This window comes from Cnephaeus nilssonii, assembly GCF_951640355.1.
Source record: "Cnephaeus nilssonii genome assembly, chromosome: 2".
In the NCBI taxonomy this organism is placed as follows: Eukaryota; Metazoa; Chordata; class Mammalia; order Chiroptera; family Vespertilionidae; genus Cnephaeus; species Cnephaeus nilssonii.
In genome coordinates this window covers 20,235,499-20,253,792 of record NC_137073.1, presented here as the reverse complement: position 1 = coordinate 20,253,792, position 18,294 = coordinate 20,235,499, and the positions used below count along the sequence as shown (strand labels likewise).

The 18,294-nt window shown below is 52.6% G+C and overlaps 1 protein-coding gene across 2 annotated transcripts; it reads left to right on the top strand.

Moving 5' to 3' along the window:
* Positions 1 to 17: 17 nt before the first annotated feature.
* On the top strand, positions 18 to 14,622 carry TMEM114 (transmembrane protein 114; the record flags this gene model as incomplete). 2 transcript variants are annotated; one of them, XM_079760986.1, is made up of 4 exons in its annotated part: positions 18 to 237; positions 475 to 555; positions 12,477 to 12,614; positions 14,390 to 14,622. In XM_079760986.1, 4 exons carry the CDS (start codon positions 18 to 20, stop codon positions 14,620 to 14,622), a joined length of 672 nt encoding a protein of 223 aa, XP_079617112.1. The 2 variants fall into 2 exon arrangements, with proteins under 2 accessions (XP_079617112.1, XP_079617113.1); XM_079760987.1 differs by lacking the exon at positions 12,477 to 12,614.
* Between the last annotated feature and the right edge of the window lie 3,672 nt (positions 14,623 to 18,294).

Here is an 18,294-nt window from a genome sequence, read left to right as displayed (position 1 = left end):
GGACCCGGAGCTGTGCCATGCGGGTGCCCCTGGCGGTGCTGGCCGGGGTGGCGGCGCTGGCCGGGGCGCTGAGCTTCGTGCTGCTGGCGGCCGCCATCGGCACCGACTTCTGGTACATCATCGACACCCGGCGGCTGGAACGCGGCGCCCTGGAGGTGCAGGACGGCGCAGGGGGCGCCAACCGCAGCCAGCTCGAGCCCCTGAGCTCGCACTCCGGTCTCTGGCGGACCTGCCGGGGTAAGGGGCCGGGGACCTGTTGCTGGGCGCGCACCGCTCCGCGAAGCCGCCAAGCCTTAAACGCGCTGTCCCGGGGCGGGAGGGAGGTGGGCAGGGAGCGGTGGCTGCCAGCAGCCCTCCGGGACCTACTCTCCACCAGCGCTCCCGGTGGGGCATCTGGGGCGGGGCTGGGGGGCACCTGCGGGCTGGGGTCCCAACGCCAGGGCGCCGGCCCACGGCTTACTCTGCCCCCTCCAGTCCAGAGCCCGTGCGCGCCGCTGATGAACCCCTTCTGGCAGGAGAACGTGACGGTCAGCGACTCTAGCCGGCAACTTCTCAGTGAGTCCGGGAAGGGGGTTTGGAGGGGGACCCCGGGGCTGGCCACCAGTTTTGGAGGCCCTCTCCTACAGGCGGGCGGGGGCGGGAGGAGGGAGCAGGTAGGGCTCTCTGGCTCCACCTGTGACGGGTGCGGTCTAGGATTCTCTCGACAAACGTGCCTACAGGCTTTCTGTGCTCCAGGCAGGGTGCTGAGGAGGAAGACCCAGGCCTGCCCTCCAGGAGCTGAAGACCCGCTGGGGAGACAGATGTGGGAATTCGCAGGTGCATTTTAGAGTGACAGCAGCATGAGGGAGGGCGGGTGATCAGGGGAGACACCTACACCAGCTGGCAGCTGAATGCCGAAAAGAGAGCAGGTCTTAGCCTGTAGACCACCAGGCACACCCCATGCCAGCCTTATTTGTATCCTCACTGTTGAAGGTACAGAAGCGAGGGAGGGAGGGAGGCGGGGAGTTGTGGAGGAGTTGCTTGGCTGCAGCCGGATGGAATAAATACTTGCTGAATGATTCAGGGAAGGCAATTCGGAGGCGGAAAGCAGCCCTCTCCCTCCAGGGGCCATGGTGTCTGTCTTGGTCACGGCTGATTTCCATAACTAAGCGACCTGGTACGTGTAACAAGGGACGGGGCCAGCCCTATCATAGATAAAGGCCCGCCTCTTATCACAGTGCCCCCATAGTGCCTGGAACGCAGTGAGGGTGTAAGGACGGAATGCGAGAAAGCAAACCGGGGCAGAAAGAACACTTGTGGAGGGAGGGAGATGAACGTAATAGTTCAGTTCACCGAGGCTTGTAGCGGGCCAGACACGGAGCCAAATGCTTTCCATCTATGTCGTCATTTACTCCCACAGCCTCCATTTCCATCTTCATTTTTCCAGCAAGGAAACGGAGGCGCACAGAGGTGCCGGAGAAAGGATCTGATGAGGCAATGAGGACTGAGTTCCATAGACCTTGCAAAATGTGGGCCGTTTCTGATAGACGTACTGAGGCTTGTCCCTAACGTGGCCCACCAGGGTGCCAGGGTCCCTTTCCAATTCCATGCTCTCCTTCGCTCCTTTCTTCCTAACTATGAGCTATGCTGGCCTTGGGCCAGTTCCGAGAACATGCCAAGTTTCCTCCGGCCACAGGGACTTTGCACATGCCATACCCTCTACCTGGAGTCTGTCTGCTCCTACTTGCCAGCTTGACTTGGTCAAGCTTCTACTCCTAATACAGGTTGTGTGACCTTTGGGGGTTACAATCTGATGCCCTCATTAGACTGTGAGCTCCATGAGGGCAGGGACCATGCCTGTCTTGCCACTGCTGAATCCCCAATATTTAGCACAGAGGTTGGCATAGAGTAGGCCATGAAGCAAGGTTTTCTGAGCAGGTGTGAGAGTGAATGCAGACTATATGTTAGAGGTGGAACTCAGTGTATATTTGTTGAATGAATGAGTAAATGAATGAACCAGAACTGTTTCTCTGTAGTCCAGTGGCTTGCTAGGAAATATTGAACAACTGGCTCTCTGGGGGAAGGGAGTCTTGATTTATAGCATTTGCCAATTTCTGTGGTGTAAATATGTCCAGTGTGGTCAATTTCAAACTATCAACATGATGTTGACTGGCTCATCCCTAAAATGTAAAAGTTGGTTCTTGTGAGCTGATATGACCCCGTTCTAGCACACCACTGCATGAAGTCCCACTGAAGGAGACATCCTCCAGACACCGGGAATATGTGAGAGGTTGACAAACGATGGAGGTACCAAGGACTCTGTCCTCAGCCCCAAGCTGGACCAGGAGGAACTTTTGGGTGTTCCTGGAGCATTGTTTCAAGAATAATCAAGAGTTCCTGTCCTTGAAGTAAGGGAGATGGGGTTCAAATCCCAGCTCAGTCCCTTACCAGGACCCTCTGTGAACCTGGGATAGGTGTCTTAACCTCTCTGAGCTTCTCTTTCCACTTCTTTCAAAATGAGATGTCAAAACCATGAGGGGGTGTAGTCAGGCTCCCACGAACTAGCTGGGTGAAAAAAATGTAACTTTACCTTGCACCTCACATAGGGCCTGGTTATTGTGGGATGTCTATGCTGCATGAAAGAATGATTTCATATAAAAGTGCTAGGCACATAATAAGTGCTCAATAAAGGCAAGTCCTCTTGACCATTCCTCCAGCCTCTTTTAGATGTGGCCTCATCTATGGAGTGCTGATCCTTCGCTGGGCTGGGTGCTGGCCTACTTATCACATCTATGGGTAAATTGGGTGGCACTGGTCTGGCTTTTTTTTTGGTGAAACTTGATGATGCAACACCCCTGTGTGCTCCAGGACTTTAAGAAACAGGCAAAACTCAAATCCAGAGTCTATTCATCTGTTCATCCTCTGACCTAGGTCTAACCCTCAGCCTCACTGCCAACTACGTATGTGACCTGGTTGAGCTTCTATACCTCTTCTGGGGAAAATGAGCATACCTGTCATCTCTTTTCATAAGGACATGCAGGGATGAGATGGGAGAGTGTTTTTAAAGAGCCGTAGGCAGTGCTTGGCCCTGTAAGTGCCCCTTAAGTGGTAGCTGCTATTATTACCATTGTGTCACCCATGGAAGAGAGCAGGGTGCCCTTCAGACTGTGTGCTTGCTGCAGATCACCCCTGGAGAGAGCTTTTCCCAGAATCTTTTTATCCTCGGAACTAATTTTGAATCTTGTCCAAGATCTTTGATTATGTGAAGATATTCTAGTTCTTTAAGGACCCGCTGCAGAGGCCATGGAGGAGAGAGGCCAGTTGTCAAGGCAGCATGTTTTCTGGGTCAGCTTCCTGGCCAAGCTCTAGTGGGGGAGTGTGGGCAGAAGCCTGGATTTATCCTCCAAGAAAACCCAAGCAGGCAGCGCCTGGAATAATTTTTGGTGAAGAGAATCCCCAATTCAACACAGTGGGGATAAAAGAGCCACAGTCTTGTTGTACCAGCCGGGAGTCTTTTGATGGCAAGTGACAGAAACTCAAATCGTACTTGTTTAAACTTGCTTCCTAGTCCAAGTAACTGGAAAGCTCCAGCCTTCTGGCACCCAGAGAACTAAACTCAATTTCTTTCTTTCCCTCTCTGGGTTTTGCTTCTGTTTGGGTTCTGTTTTCAAATCCTCTCCAGTCTTAGCAACCCAAGCAGAAGGAGACTTTCTATTTCTTAAATAATTCTGCAAAACCTTCAGGTAGGCTTCCCATTGGACCAGACGAGATCGCATGCCCAGGTCTGAGCCAATCACTGTGGTGGAGGGGATGGGTTGTGCTAACTGGCCCTGAGTTACCTGCTACTTGCCAGGAAAGATGGGGTCAGCCCTATCGTAGATAAAGGCCCACCTCTTACCAGCTGTGTGACTTCTGGCAAGTCACCTGCTTCCTTAAATAGGCTGCTTTGGGATGAAATGAGGTCACATAAGCAAAGCACCCAGCTCAGAGGGCACTGCTCACAGTAGGAGCACAATTAACATCTCCTCCTCCTCTAAGTCATATTGCTTCCCTTAGCCTCAGGCTTTTCATCTGTAAAATGGAGCTTTCACAACAATCCCAAGAGTCAGGTACTATTGTTATCATCTTCACGTTTCAAATGAGGAAACCAAAGCACAGAGAGGTTAGGTAAATTACCAAAGTTTGCACAGTAACTGGAAGATCTGGGATTTGAACCCAGGCAGTTTCTACCCTTTTAGAATGATGGCACACCAGGTATAATTTCAGTATCACATGAGTGTACTAAGACCGGAGGTCACGTCAGTCCAGAGGAGGAGCTCCTGGCCTTTCTTGGGTTTGGAGTCCTGCTGTGCTACTCTGCCTCCTCCAGACAGGCATCCAGAGACGAGGAGGAGTAGTTGGTGCAGGGGTGTGAGGCAGGACAGAGCTCAGCGTGTCCCAGACACAACTGGAAGTGCCTCTTAGGTGCACCTCAAGTCCTCCCCGTGCCTGACCACCCTGTCATCTTCCAAGGGCCCAGGAGGAAGGTCAGGCTGGTCGTCCCCCAGACAAGCACCCCAGACCCAGAGGGGTCAGTATCTTGCCCAACACAGTAAACCAATGGCAGAAGCTGTACCGAGGGCTAGTGGCCTGGCCAGGCCATCCTCTGAGGAGGCAGGTTGGAAAATGACAAGATTGGTTTCCAGAAGTCGGGGACCGACTCGGAGAAAGGATTGGGACATACTGATGTTAAGAGGCTACCTGGGCCCAGGAGGGAACTTTCATGTGATGTATGCATAGCAGGGAGGCAGCAGGTGGCTGGGGTCTGAGCTCCCCCCAGGCATAGAGCCCCAGGCTTCAGGTGCCCGTGAAAGTCAAGCACACATTCTAAACTAAAAAAAAAAATAAAAAAATCATATTTAAAGTAATTCCACTGCTTGGGGGTTTACCATATCATTTTTGTAACATTGAAAAGCAAGACTCAGCTGCAGTGTCTATGCCTGGAGTCATGGCTAAGCATTCACATGTGGTATATCCATTCTATGGAATATTATGTGTCCTGCAAAGATAATACACGAACATGCATAGAACAAGAAGATATACTGCAGAATGAACAAAGTAGGTTCAGAGTGTTATGGCCTGTACTAGAAGCCCGGTGCACGAAATTCGTGCACGGCGGGGGGTTGTCCCTCAGCCCAGCCTGTACCCTCTCCAATCTGGGACTCCTGGAGGGATGTCCGACTGCCACCAGGATCGGGCCTAAACGGGCAGCCGGACATCCCTCTCACAATCCAGGACTGCTGGCTCCCAACTGCTCGCCTGCCTGCCTTCCTGATTGCCCCTAACCGCTTCTGCCTGCCAGCCTGATCACCCCCTAACCACTCCGCTGCCAGCCTGGTTGATGCTTAACTGCTCCCCTGCCAGCCTGTTTGCCCCCAACTTCCCTCCTCTGCCAGCCTGGTCACCCCTAACTGCCCTCTCCTGCAGGGTTGATCACCTCCAATTGCCCTCCCTTGCAAGCCTGGTCCCTCTCAACTGCCCTCCCTTGCAGGCCAGGTGCCTCCCAACTGCCCTCTCCTGCTGGCCATCTTGTAGTGGCCATCTTGTATCCACATGGGGGCAGGATCTTTGACCACATGGGGGCAGCTATATTGTGTGTTGCAGTGATGATCAATCTGTATATTACTCTTTTATTAGATAAGATAGAGGCCTGGTGCACGGGTGGGGGCCAGCTGGTTTGCCCTGAAGGGTGTCCCAGATCAGGGTGGGGTTCCCTTGGGGTGTGGGGTGGCCTGAGCGAGGGGCCTGTGGTGGTTTGCAGGCGGGCCACGCCCCCTGGCAACCTAAGCGGAGGCCCTGGTATCTGGGATTTATTTTCCTTCTACAATTGAAACTTTGTAGCCTGGAGCAGAGCCAAGCCTGCTGTTCCCTCCAGAGCGGCAGCCATCTCTGTGGCAGTTAATTCACCTTCTACAGTTGAAACTTTGTTGCCTTAAGCGGGTGAGCCCGGCCAGGGTGTGCTTTAAAGCTTTGGTTCTCCTGTTGCCGCCGGCAACCCTGGCCTGCTCTCTCAAGCTCCATTCTGTTGCCATTTGTTTGAATTTGTTTACCTTCTATAATTGAAACTTGGTAGCTTGAGTGGAGGCTTAGGCCTGCAACGGCTATGGAAAGCTTGGCTTGCTCTGTTACCTGGGAAACCTTGCTCTCTGTGGCTGTAGCCATCTTGGTTTGGATTAATTTGCATACTTGCCCTGATTGGCTGGTGGGCGTGGCTTATGTAGCGGAGTGATGGTTAATTTGCATATTACCATTTTATTAGAGAAGACTAGAGGCCCAGTGCATGATTTAATCATGCACCTGGTGCACCAGCGGGCTGGCTGTCCGCCGGTGCCCCAGGCCTTCCGAAAGCCTCCGGCGCTGCGGAGGCTTTCGAAAGGCCTTGCACCGGAGCAGACAGCCGGCCAGGTCCCCCGCTTTGGCCTTTGATCGCGGGGGAGCTGTCCGGCTGTCCGCCGGTGCCCCAGGCCTTCCGAAAGCCTCCGGCAGCCATGGTACAGACGCTGAGCTCGCGCGCCAGTGGTGCCGCGAGCTCAGTGTCCTGCTGGCCCAATCAGCTACCCCAGACACCCTGAGTCCCGCCCCCTGCGCCTCCTGCTGGCCCAATCGTGGGCGTAGCGGAGTGATGGTAATTTACATATTACCATTTTATTATGTAGGATGATTCCATTTGTTATCCCGCTCCCCCAAACCTCCCAATATTATACCTTTTCTATGAGTACATGCCAAAATTTTAAGATGCATCTTTATTTTATATATAGATGAAAGAAAACAAGCCTGGCAATTATAAGTGTGAGATGCTATGGGTGATCAAACATCCAAGTGTGTGTCTTAGAGAAATAGGTAAATTTATGGGAAGACATAAAAATATATAGAAAAGAGACTGGAAGGATGTGCCTGCAAGCATTGCTGGAGGTTCTCTAGGGGAGGAGGGGAAGAGAGAGGAGTTGAGGGTGGCCAAACAGGTGCTGTTTGAATCTTCTATAAGAAGAATGTTATATATTCCATCAAACTAGCTCCAAGAGGAAGCCCTAAGGAGCAGTGTAGGTAACTATTTGTGACCCCTGCCCGTCTCTCCAGTTGCAAGAGCTGAGCTATGTGTGTTTTCTGGGTACCTCCTCTTTGAGGTCTTGGCACATTCTGCCCCCTCTTTTGGGAACACCCATCCCTTCTATCTGTCTGTTACCACCTTCTCATCTGTCCTCCAGGTCTCAGCTAAGTTGTCTCCCTCCCGCTCCCCCCCGCAAGTCCTTCCTCACTCCCAGGCTGGGTTAAACACCCCTTGTTGCAGTCCCACCACCCTTTGTCAGCCTCCTTTGTTGTTCCATTCCAGCTCTGACTCTTCATAGCTGTTCCATCTTGAGCAACTGACATAGGAACCTTGCACCCTAGTTTTCTCGTCTGTGAAATGGGAATGAAAAAGTCCTACCGGCAGAGCCTCAGGTACTTGAGGACAAGAAAGAAACAATTATTCATTCCAACATCCAAAGCCCATAACAGCTTGGCAAAACCAGAAGATAATCCAGGGTCCAATCGATAGGTGAGGAAACAGGCTTTTGAGAGGGGACTTCATTTGCTTGGTAAGAGGTGAGTAAGGATCTGAACTTAGGTCTTTGCTTGTAGAGTCCGGCTCCTCCCATATCACCACAATGCACCCTGGAGACCATGAAGATCACCAGGGTCAGCCCCCACCCTCAAGGGGGCTAAGTTCTGGTGACCACAGACTCAAGGATAGATATTTACAAAAATTTTAAACATCCACATTCTTACCAGGCATAACAGGACTGAAGGTCTTTGAGCCCCTCTTGGAGCCCCAAAGTCACATTGACAAGATTTGAAAGGAAAGACAGTGGCACTTCCCCCTGTGGGGAAGGGTTCCTGAGACTTCCTTCTTTTGCCAGAGCTTCTGCTGTTTCTGGAGGAAAGGCATGTGCCTGCTGTCTTTAAGAGTAGATCTGTCACTTAGCCAACCACCTGGGGCTCCCTGATCTCGCGAGCGTTGTGGGAGCCCCGTTTTCCCACCCAGCGGTTCTTTGAACAGTGTGAGCATGGAGCAGTCACAAGCACAGCTTTCCTTGGCGGGAACACCTTAGCTTCTTTCTGGGTTTGCTTTCTTTTTCCTTGTAACAAAGCACTTTTTTTTTTTTTTTGGTCTTGTTTGATTATTTATTTTTGCATTCCACATATAAGTGAAATCATTAATTATTTGTCTCTCTCCGGCTGACCTGATTCACTCAACCAGTACCCTCTGGGTTCGTCCCTGCCGTTGCAGATGGCAAGATTTCATTCTTTTTTATGGCTGAGTCATGTTCCATTGTGTATATGCATCATCTCTTCTTTATCTATTTGTCTATCAGTGGTCACTTAGGTTGCTTCCATGTCTTGGTTATTACTAATAATTCTGCAATAAACATGGGAGTGCATATACTTTTTTCGAGCTAGTATTTTATATTTCTTCGGATAAATACCCAGAAGTGGAATTGCTGAGTCATATGGTAGTTATAGTTTTAATTTTTTTAAGGAACTTCCACACTGTTTTCCACAGTGGCTGCACCAATTTACAACCCCACCAACAGTGTGTGAAGGTTCCCTTTTCTCCACATTCTCACCAACACTTGTTTGTTGATGTGTTGATGATAACCATTCTGACAGGTGTGAGGTGAGGTCTCATTGTGGTCTTAATGTGCATTTTTCCTGATTATTAGTGATGTTGAGCATTTTTCATGTGTTGGTTGGCCATCTGTATGTCCTCCTTGGAGAAGTGTCTATTCAGGCACTTTGCCCATTTTTTAAAAAAACTGGATTGTTTGTGCTTTTTTTTTGTGTTAAGTTGCATGCATTTTTTATATATTTTGGATATTAACCTTTTATCAGATGTATCATTTACAAATATCTTCTCCCATTCAGATGGTTGTCTAGCAACAAAGCCTTTTTGAGTCAAAAAGATTTCTTGCACTGGGGACACATTTGCCCTTGATGAAACCATGGCCTGCCCACATTATTATTCATTTTACAGAGTAACCTCAGCTATCACCTGCTGCGTTCCCACTGTAAACTATAAGGGATTGGAAGGTGTCACCCCCCCCAAGTCAGGTCCACGTACCTGGGAATGGGACATTATTTGGAAAAAATGCCTTTGCAGATGCAATTAAGGGACGGATCTTGAGATGAGATCACCCTGAGTTAAATCGGTGGGCTCTCAGTCCTAGACCAAGTGCCCTGATAGGAAAAGGAGAATCGGAGGAGAGAAAAGAAGGCCGTATGGAGATGGGGGTAGATGTCGGTGTGAGGCTGCCACAAGCCAAGGAGTGTCAGAGGTGGTCAGCCACCGCTGGGAGCTGGAGAGGCGGGGAAGGGTTCTCCCCTAGAGCTTCTGAGGGACCGTGGCCCTGCTGACACCCCGATTTTGCACGTGAGGCCTCCAGAGCACGAGAGAAGAAAGCCCTGCTGTGTTTAAGACGCCTGGTTGGCAGTAATTTGTCCCGGCAGCCCAAGGAAACTAATACCAAACAAATAGGACCCCTGTATCCAAAGAGGTGCCCGCCCTATTCCTCTGCCCCCTCACCCCCCACCCCCCCATCATCATGCCTATTTCCTCTGGACACGTCCAAGTCTGCGATTGCCTCCCCTATCCTCGCTGGTCCTGGGCTCTGCGGCCAGAGCTCGCCCCTTCTCAGAGCGAGAAGCATTCATTTCTGAAAGCGACGTGGCTGGCGAGGGGCACGGAGGCAGAGAGGACAGCATTCCTGCTCTGAGACTGCAGGAGAAATTCAGAAATAACGAAGACGAAGGCCCGTGAAAAAAATAAAAGGCGCTAAACTAAATTTCATCAGGGGCTCTTACAACTCGGGGGGGGGGGGGGGGGGGGAGGGGAGGGGAGCGGAGAATGTTCTTCCCGGGCTTTTAATTGAATGCGTACATCAAGTCAGCTGGCGGAGCATCTGGGGACCCTGCGCGCGGGCGCCGGCGGAGGCGGCTCTGGGAAACCTCATTAATTTCTAAATGAGAAATGATTTCATTTCTCAGCCGGCGTCTGGAGGCAGGGCCGGCCGGCGCCAGCCCCGCAGGACCAGGTTTCACACCAGCTGCTGTGCTTCCTTGACCACGATTTTCCCTTAAGAAAGGGAGGAAGGAAGGGGGGAGAGGGGGAGGGAGATGGGCCACAGGTCTCCTCCCCCAATCACATTTTCTCCTGTGACAGCCCTGGGGGAGGCGGGGGGGGGGGGGGGGGGAGAGGGGGGAGAGGAGCGGGGCGGGGGAAGGGGGGAGAGGGGCGGGGCGGCGGGCACGGAGATCAGTCTCCTTTTCCTGCCTCACCAAGGGTGGCGGCATTTAGCGAGTGAAGACAAGGTGACGTGGTCACAGTGGAGGTCACACTGAATTGTTATCTTCACCATCCTCATCACTGCAGGGTGAGGATTTAGTGACGACTTACTCTACGGGACACGCACTGAACGCCTTATGCGTCCCCACCTCGAGCCACATAGCATCGCCTCCATCTCACACCTGCGGAGACGGGGCCTCTGAGGGATGAGTGACATGCCAAGGCCCCGGTCACAGCCTGACCTCAAATGCTGACCACCTGGCCCTGAAAGCCATGCATTTAACCACAGTGAATACATTTAACGCCATCTCATAAGCTTCCTCGGTTTCGTAGAAACCGCCTCCCAGCCACGGGCCTCCTAGGAACCCGGGCCTCCTAGGAACCCCTCCAGGAGAAGGGCAGACAGGTGCCTGGGGGCCTTTGCTCTCTCACCTTGCCCAGCCTTCCCTCTCGCTCTATACCGGCCTTTCCTCTCGCTCTATACCAGCCTTTCCTCTCGCTCTATACCAGCCTTTCCTCTCGCTCTGTACGGGCCAGGAACATATGACCTGCCCAATTGGAGGGCGGGGTCCTGTGGCCTCCTTCATGCCGGGAAGGAGGAAACGGATAGCGGGATCGTTAGTGATGTCTATGAAAAACGCCCAGTTTGTCTCAGCACAGTCACATCCCAGCACACGGTGCATGACCCGTGTAGCTGCTTTTCTATTTACTTCTTCTTAACGGAATTGGGTGTGGTGTAGCAACGGGTGAAAATAAAGAAGGCAACGTTAAAAAAACCCTCCAATACTTAAAGATGTATTTTTCCTCTTTAGTCTCTGCCACTCTCTCCTTCCACCTCTGTCTTTCTCCCCTTCCAACACACACACACACACACACACACACACACACACACACACACCCCAGAGGCACAGGTACATCCTAAGCACACTGTAAAAAACACACACACACTGCCATAGTTTTATTGTTTTAGCTCTTAATTAATTAGGTCCACAAATGCCTGTTGAGCACTCACCTTATCTTAAGAGCCCGACTAGAAACGCAGGGATACCATTGCATAGAAGGAGACACGATCTGGACTCACAGATCAGCAGGCGAGACAGAAAAGTGACTAAGATGCCTCAACACCAGGGAGCAAAGGCTGGACAGCGACGGGAGCTGAGGCCCAGAGAGGGGCGTGGCAGGCGTGGTGCAGGGATCGGCTGCTCCACTGCCCTGAGGGGGAGAGGGCAGGTTTGTAGTCAGGCCTAGCTTGCTGCCAAGAAGATTTAAGGAGGCTCGGTCTCCGGCTCGCGGCAAAAGACCAATACATATTTGGTGAATGAATGCCTGGTGAACAAGAACTTTGCAATTGTTTCCGTTCTGCTTTGGCTGCCAGGAAGCTCAGAGCCAAAGTGGTGGCAACTGTTTAGACCTGGAGATCTTGAAACCCCAGAGGTCCTCCAGCCCTCTCCCCTCCCCCCCCCCCCCCCCCCCCGCATCACCATGGGTCTTGACTTCCAAGTAATTCATTCTCTTCTACTTTCTGATTTTGTAACGAGAGTTCTGATCTTGCCTTGTAATGTGTGTACCTCTGTTCCATCACTCCACGCCACGCTCACCCGCTTCCCCCAGGGGACTCCACCTCACCGCGCACACTCCCGTCTTGACCTGTGACCCCTGCCCTTCACCCCGCACCAGCCTCCCTCACCTCTCTCAGGCCTTTACTGGGAGGTCACTGCCTGAACCCCCCTCTGCTTTGTTCACTCCCCTCCCCACGCATTTGTCACCGCCTCTCAGCTCGGTCACTTGTTTCTTTGTTCACTGCGGGACTCCACTCCCTAAATACCAGCCCCACGCGGGGAGAAGGCTGGCGTGTTTGCTCCTGAGCCGGCAGGGCCAATGCGCGCGGCACACAGTATACACTCAGCAAACCTTAGTCTCTGCGCGAATGAGCGAGTGAACCATAACAACGCCTACCTCGCAGGGGCCGAGAATTAAGGGGCCGACACCTTGCACAGACGAGCCTCAGTAACTGTTGTTGTTGTTATTGTTAGTAATAGTAATGGCCGTGTTAATTAAAACCAGGAGGTGCTCAGGAAATGCTTGCTGATTGGCTTCAGGGTGTTCATAACCCTCGCCTGCTCCCCTCTCTCCTCAGCCATGCACGGGACCTTCGTGATTCTGCTCCCCTTCAGCCTCATCCTCATGGTGTTTGGGGGGATGACAGGGTTTCTGAGCTTCCTCCTCCGCGCCTCCCTCCTCCTGCTGCTCACGGGGACCCTCTTCCTCTTTGGAGGTAGGTGCGCACCCTACCTGGGGTTCAGGCTGCAGGAGGGGCTGCGCAGGAACCCCCAGCAGGGGAAGGGAGGGGGGTCCCATCGCCTCTGGGGCTCAGCTTCCCCATCGGTGACCTCCCAATGGGAAGAATGAGCCGTGTCCAGCCCAGGGCCCTGGGTCTGTGGCCCGGGAGGGAGGCAGAGGGGTGGGGGCAGGATTTGAGAATTGCTCCCGCGATTCACCAAAGGAGCCACAGGGGGAGCGCCCGCCGCAGGCTGTGGGCTGTGGGGGACGGCCCTGGCGCCTGCTCTCCTGTGCACCTGCGGCTGGACAGGTGCGGCTCTGACGGCTTGCACACCGAGGCTTTCAAAGATGGGCTGCAGCACGCGGCTGGTTGTTCCCAAGCCTCCCTCTTCCTCCTTAAAAAAACAACCAACACAGTGATCACACACACACACACACACACACACACACACACACACACGCTCGGACCCCGGAGGGAAACAATGAAAGGAACGGGCGGGGGCGGGGGGGGGGAGGCGGAGGTGGAGACAGTGCGAGAGCCCCTCCACCACCCACGGTGATTGTTAATATCGGCACTAATAGTCCGCCCACGACCACGTCTCGAACCCAGCGCTCCCTGTCGAACTTCCTGTGATGGCGAAGTTCTCTACCCTGCTCTGTGCAGGGTGGGAGCCACAGACCAGGCTACGGAGCACCTGCCACGTGGCGGGTGCCAATGAAGGGCTGAGCTGCCCATTGCAATGAAGTTTGCACCGCCACGTGTGGCAGGGGCTCCGGGACTGGGCAGTACGGCGCTAATTACTTACCTTTGTAGCCCCACCGTGTGCCACGTGCTGTTCCAGGTGCCGGGGAATCCAGGAGGAGTCCCTGGAACTCAGCCCACTGGGGCAGACAGACATTAGTTAAGTCATTTCACAAATAAATGCACAATTGAGGTAGCATCTCACGCCTGTCAGAATGGCTACCATCAATAAGTCAACAAACGACCAGTGCTGGCGAGGATGCGGAGAAAAGGGAACCCTCGTGCACTGCTGGTGGGAATGCAGACTGGTGCAGCCACTATGGAAAACAGTATGGAGTTTCCTCAGAAAATTAAATACAGACCTGCCATGTGACCCAGTGATCCCACTCCTGGGAATATATCCTGAGAAACCCGAAGCACCAATCAGAAAGAATGTATGCACCCCTATGTTCATAGCAGCGCAATTTACAATAGCTAAGATCTGGAAACAGCCCAAGTGCCCATCAGTAGATGAGTGAATAAAAAAGCTGTGGTACATTTATACCATGGAATACTATGCAGCAGTAAATAAGAAGGATCTCTTACCCTTTGAGATAGCATGGAGGGACCTGGAGAGTATCATGCTAAGTGAAATAAGTCAGTCAGAGAAAGACAAATATCACATGATTGCACTCATAAGTGGAATCTAAGTAACAATATAAACTGATGAACGGAAAACAAAACAAAACAAAAACCCCAAAACAAATAAGTGCAAAATTACAGTTCTGACCTGGGCCATGATGGAGGGCTATGTGGGGGCTGTGAGGCTACAGGGGGGTTTGACCAGAACAGACATGTGAGCTGAGATGTGGGGATGGAGAGGTGTTAAGTGATGGCATAAGGAAGGGAAGGGAAGGAAGGGAGCACGGGGCAGAGGGACCGGCCTGGGCAAAGGCCCTGGGGTGGGAGGAGGACGCGCTTGGAGAGGGCAGGGTGGCTGGGCCGGGGAGGATGGCAGGGTTAGATCTGCTCTCCTCTGTCCCCTGCAGCCCTCGTCACGCTCGCCGGCATCAGCATCTACATCGCGTACTCGGCTGCCGCCTTCCGGGAGGCGCTGTGTCTGCTGGAGGAGACGGCCCTCCTGGACCAGGTGGACATCCGCTTCGGCTGGTCCCTGGCCCTGGGCTGGGTCAGTTTCTTCGCCGAGCTGCTCACCGGGGCAGCCTTCCTGGCAGCGGCCCGCGTGCTCAGCCTGAGACGGAGGCAGGACCAGGCCATCTGAGTCTGGAGGCCTGGGGTGGTGGGAGGGAGGCTGGCCTGGGCCTCAGGGACCCATCTTGGTGGGCTGTGGTCTCCTCTTCCACAGAGACCACCAGTGGAGGCCAGGAGCCAACCCCAGGACGCTGTGGACTGAGCTCAGAGCCTGCTGTCCTCTCGGCGCCTGTGTGTGTGCTGTGTCCATGCGGCTGTGTGTCCTGTGGGCTGGAGGAGGTGGAGGGAGTGTAGGACTGTGAAACAACAAAAACAACCCCTTCGTCATAAACAGAGCATTACAGATTGCAGCCTCTGTGTGCCTGCTCCGGCTTCATTTCATCCTCACCGCTGCCCTTTGGATCAGTTCCTCTTCTTTGGTAAGGACATGGAAGACCAGAGAGGTTAGGTAAGGTGCACAGCAGAGCTGTGGCATATTTCTCCTTCCAAAACAGTGATCAATTCTTTACCACAGCTTTTCTGAGCAGGTTCCCGGTTGGCCATGGTTACCTGTGTGGGACTCAGACATGTTAACTGGCTGAGGGTATTGGGGAGAAAGGAAAACAACTGGGCCTGACATTCAGATCTGCCTGATTTCAAGATGATTTTCTTTCCACTCCTGCCACTGCCTACCCAAGCATGTCAAACTCGCGGCCCACGGGCCTCATGCCTCATTTATTTGGCCCATGTTAGCCTTGGAGTTTGACATGCTTGGCCACACCAACGACTTTCTATCTGTGTTTGGGTTAGGATGCAGCTGCTGCTTCTTTTCTGTCTAGTCTGGAAAAGTGTAAAGTGGGGCGGAATGCTTGCAGAACCCCACCTGGGTGAGTGAGCACGGCTGCGAAATCAGTTACCAGGCTGGGGAAAAAAAATGAAAAAATTTTTTTTTTGCACAAAGTGAGGGCAACCATGCCAATGAAAAGGCGGTCTTTTCTGCCATCTGCTGGTCATATGGTGGAACTGCACCAGAGGCAGGCCTTCAAAATATTTGGTTTCAGCGTGTCCAGCAATGAATGGGGCAAATGCAAGGCAGGGGTTCTCAACTGGGGATGAGACATTTGACACTGAGACATTTGACGCCGTCTAGAGATAGTTTGGGTGCTTACAACTGGGGATGAGTGCTACTGGTATCTAGTGGGTGGAGGCCAGGGAGCTGCTAACATCCTACAGTGCATAGGACAGCCCCACAACAGAGAATGACCCAGGCCCACGTGTCAGCAGTGCCAACGTTGAGGAATCCTGCTAGGGGAATGAAATGAATAAAAACAGAAGAAAACGTGTGTACTCAAGGAACTGACAAATACTGGGAAAGAATCTCACTCATTCAATAAACGTTTACCAAACACCTACTATGTGTCAAGAACTGTTCTTGGTGTGAATGGATGACAAGATCCCTGCCTTTACTAACCTACTCCAGCCAACAAACACGTGGACCAACAATACATATGAGAAATTCAGAGAGTAATTAGCATTGTGAAGAACATAAAACAGGCTCATGAGATGGAGGGTGGCTGGGAGAGACACTACTGCCAGAAGACAGTCAGGGAGGGCCTCTTGGAGGATGTGGCATTGTGCTGAGACCTGAATGAGGAAGCTGCTATGTGAGGAAAAAGCAGACTAGGCAGGTGACAGTAAGTGCAAAGGCCCTGAGGTAGGAACAGGTTTATGTATTTGAGGGAAAGGAAGAAAGAGAATTGAGGGAGAATGGTGGGAGGTAAAGTGAGAGAGGGGAGGAGGATGGAGAGGAGGCGGGATGGTAGTGCCCATGGTCAATGGTAAAGAGGTGCTGATGATTGAGCAAGGTTTGGAATCATCCCATCCTATTCCATTCCATCCTACCCCACTCTATTCCACTCCACTCCACTCCATTCTACTCCACTGCATTTCACTCCACACCATTCCACTTTACTCCTCTCCACTCCACTCCATTCCACCCATGCCTCTCCATTCCACTCCACTCCACTCCACTCCACTCCACACCATTTCATTCCACTCCACTCCATTCCACTCCACTCCACTCCCTCCACTCCACTCCATTCCACCCCACTCCATTCCACTCCACTCCATTCCACCCCACTCCATTCCACTCTACTCCACTCCATTCCACTCCACCAGTCCATTCCACTCCAGTCCATTCCACTCCACTCCACTCCACTCCACTGCATTCCACTCCACACCATTCCATTCCATTCCGTTCCATTCCACTCCACTCCATTCCACTCCACTCCATTCCACCCTAGTCCACTCCATTCCACTCCAATACAGTCCACTCCACTCAATTCCACTCCACTCCACTCCACTCCACTGCATTCCACTCCACTCCATTCCACTCCAATACACTCCAGTCCACTCCACTCAATTCCACTCCACTCTACTCCAAAGTACTCCACTTCACGCCATTGCATTCCATTCTACTCCACTCCATCGACTCCACTCCACTCCACTCCATTCCACTCCACTCCACTCCACTCCATTCTACTCCACTCCACTCCACTGCATTCCACTCCACACCATTCCATACCACTCCATTCCATTCCACTCCACTCCACTCCACTCCACACCATTCCATTCCACTCCACTCCACTGCATTCCACTCTACTCCACTCCACTCCATTCCCCTCCAATCCATTCCACTCCATTCTATTCCACTGCATTCCACTCTACTCCACTCCATCCACTCCACTCAATTCCACTCCACTCCACACCATTCCATTCCACTCCACTCCACTCCATTCCACTCCCCTCCACTCCATTCCCCTCCACTCCATTCCACTCCACTCCATTCCATTTCACTCCACACCATTCCATTCCACTCCACTCCATTCCACTCCATTTCACCCCACTCCATTCCACTCCACTCCACTCCATTCCACTCCATTCCACTCCACACCATTCCATTCAACTCCATTCCATTCTACTCCACACCATTCCACTCCACCCCACTCCACTCCACTCCTCTCCACTCCATTCTACTCCACTCCACACCATTCCATTCCACTCCATTCCACTCCACTCCATTCTACTCCACACCACTCCACTCCACACCATTCCATTCCACTCGACTCCATTCTACTCCTCACCACTCCACTCCAATCCATTCCATTCTACTCGACTTCACGCCATTGCATTCCATTCTACTCCACTCCATCGACTCCACTCCATTCCACTCCACTCCACTCCACTCCATTCTACTCCACTCCACTCCACTCCACTCCACTCCACTCCACTCCATTCCATTCCATTCCACTCCACTCCATTCCACTCCACTCCATTCCACGCCACCCCACTCCACTCCATTCCACCCCACTCCATTCCACTCTACTCCACTCCATTCCACTCCACCAGTCCATTCCACTCCAGTCCATTCCACTCCACTCCACTCCACTCCACTCCACACCATTCCATTCCACTCCATTCCATTCCATTCCATTCCATTCCATTCCATTCCATTCCATTCCGTTCCATTCCACTCCATTCTACTCCATTCCACTCCACTCCATTCCACCCTAGTCCACTCCATTCCACTCCAATACACTCCAGTCCACTCCACTCAATTCCACTCCACTCCACTCCACTGCATTCCACTCCAATACACTCCAGTCCACTCCACTCAATTCCACTCCACTCCACTCCAAAGTACTCCACTTCACGCCATTGCATTCCATTCTACTCCACTCCATCGACTCCACTCCACTCCACT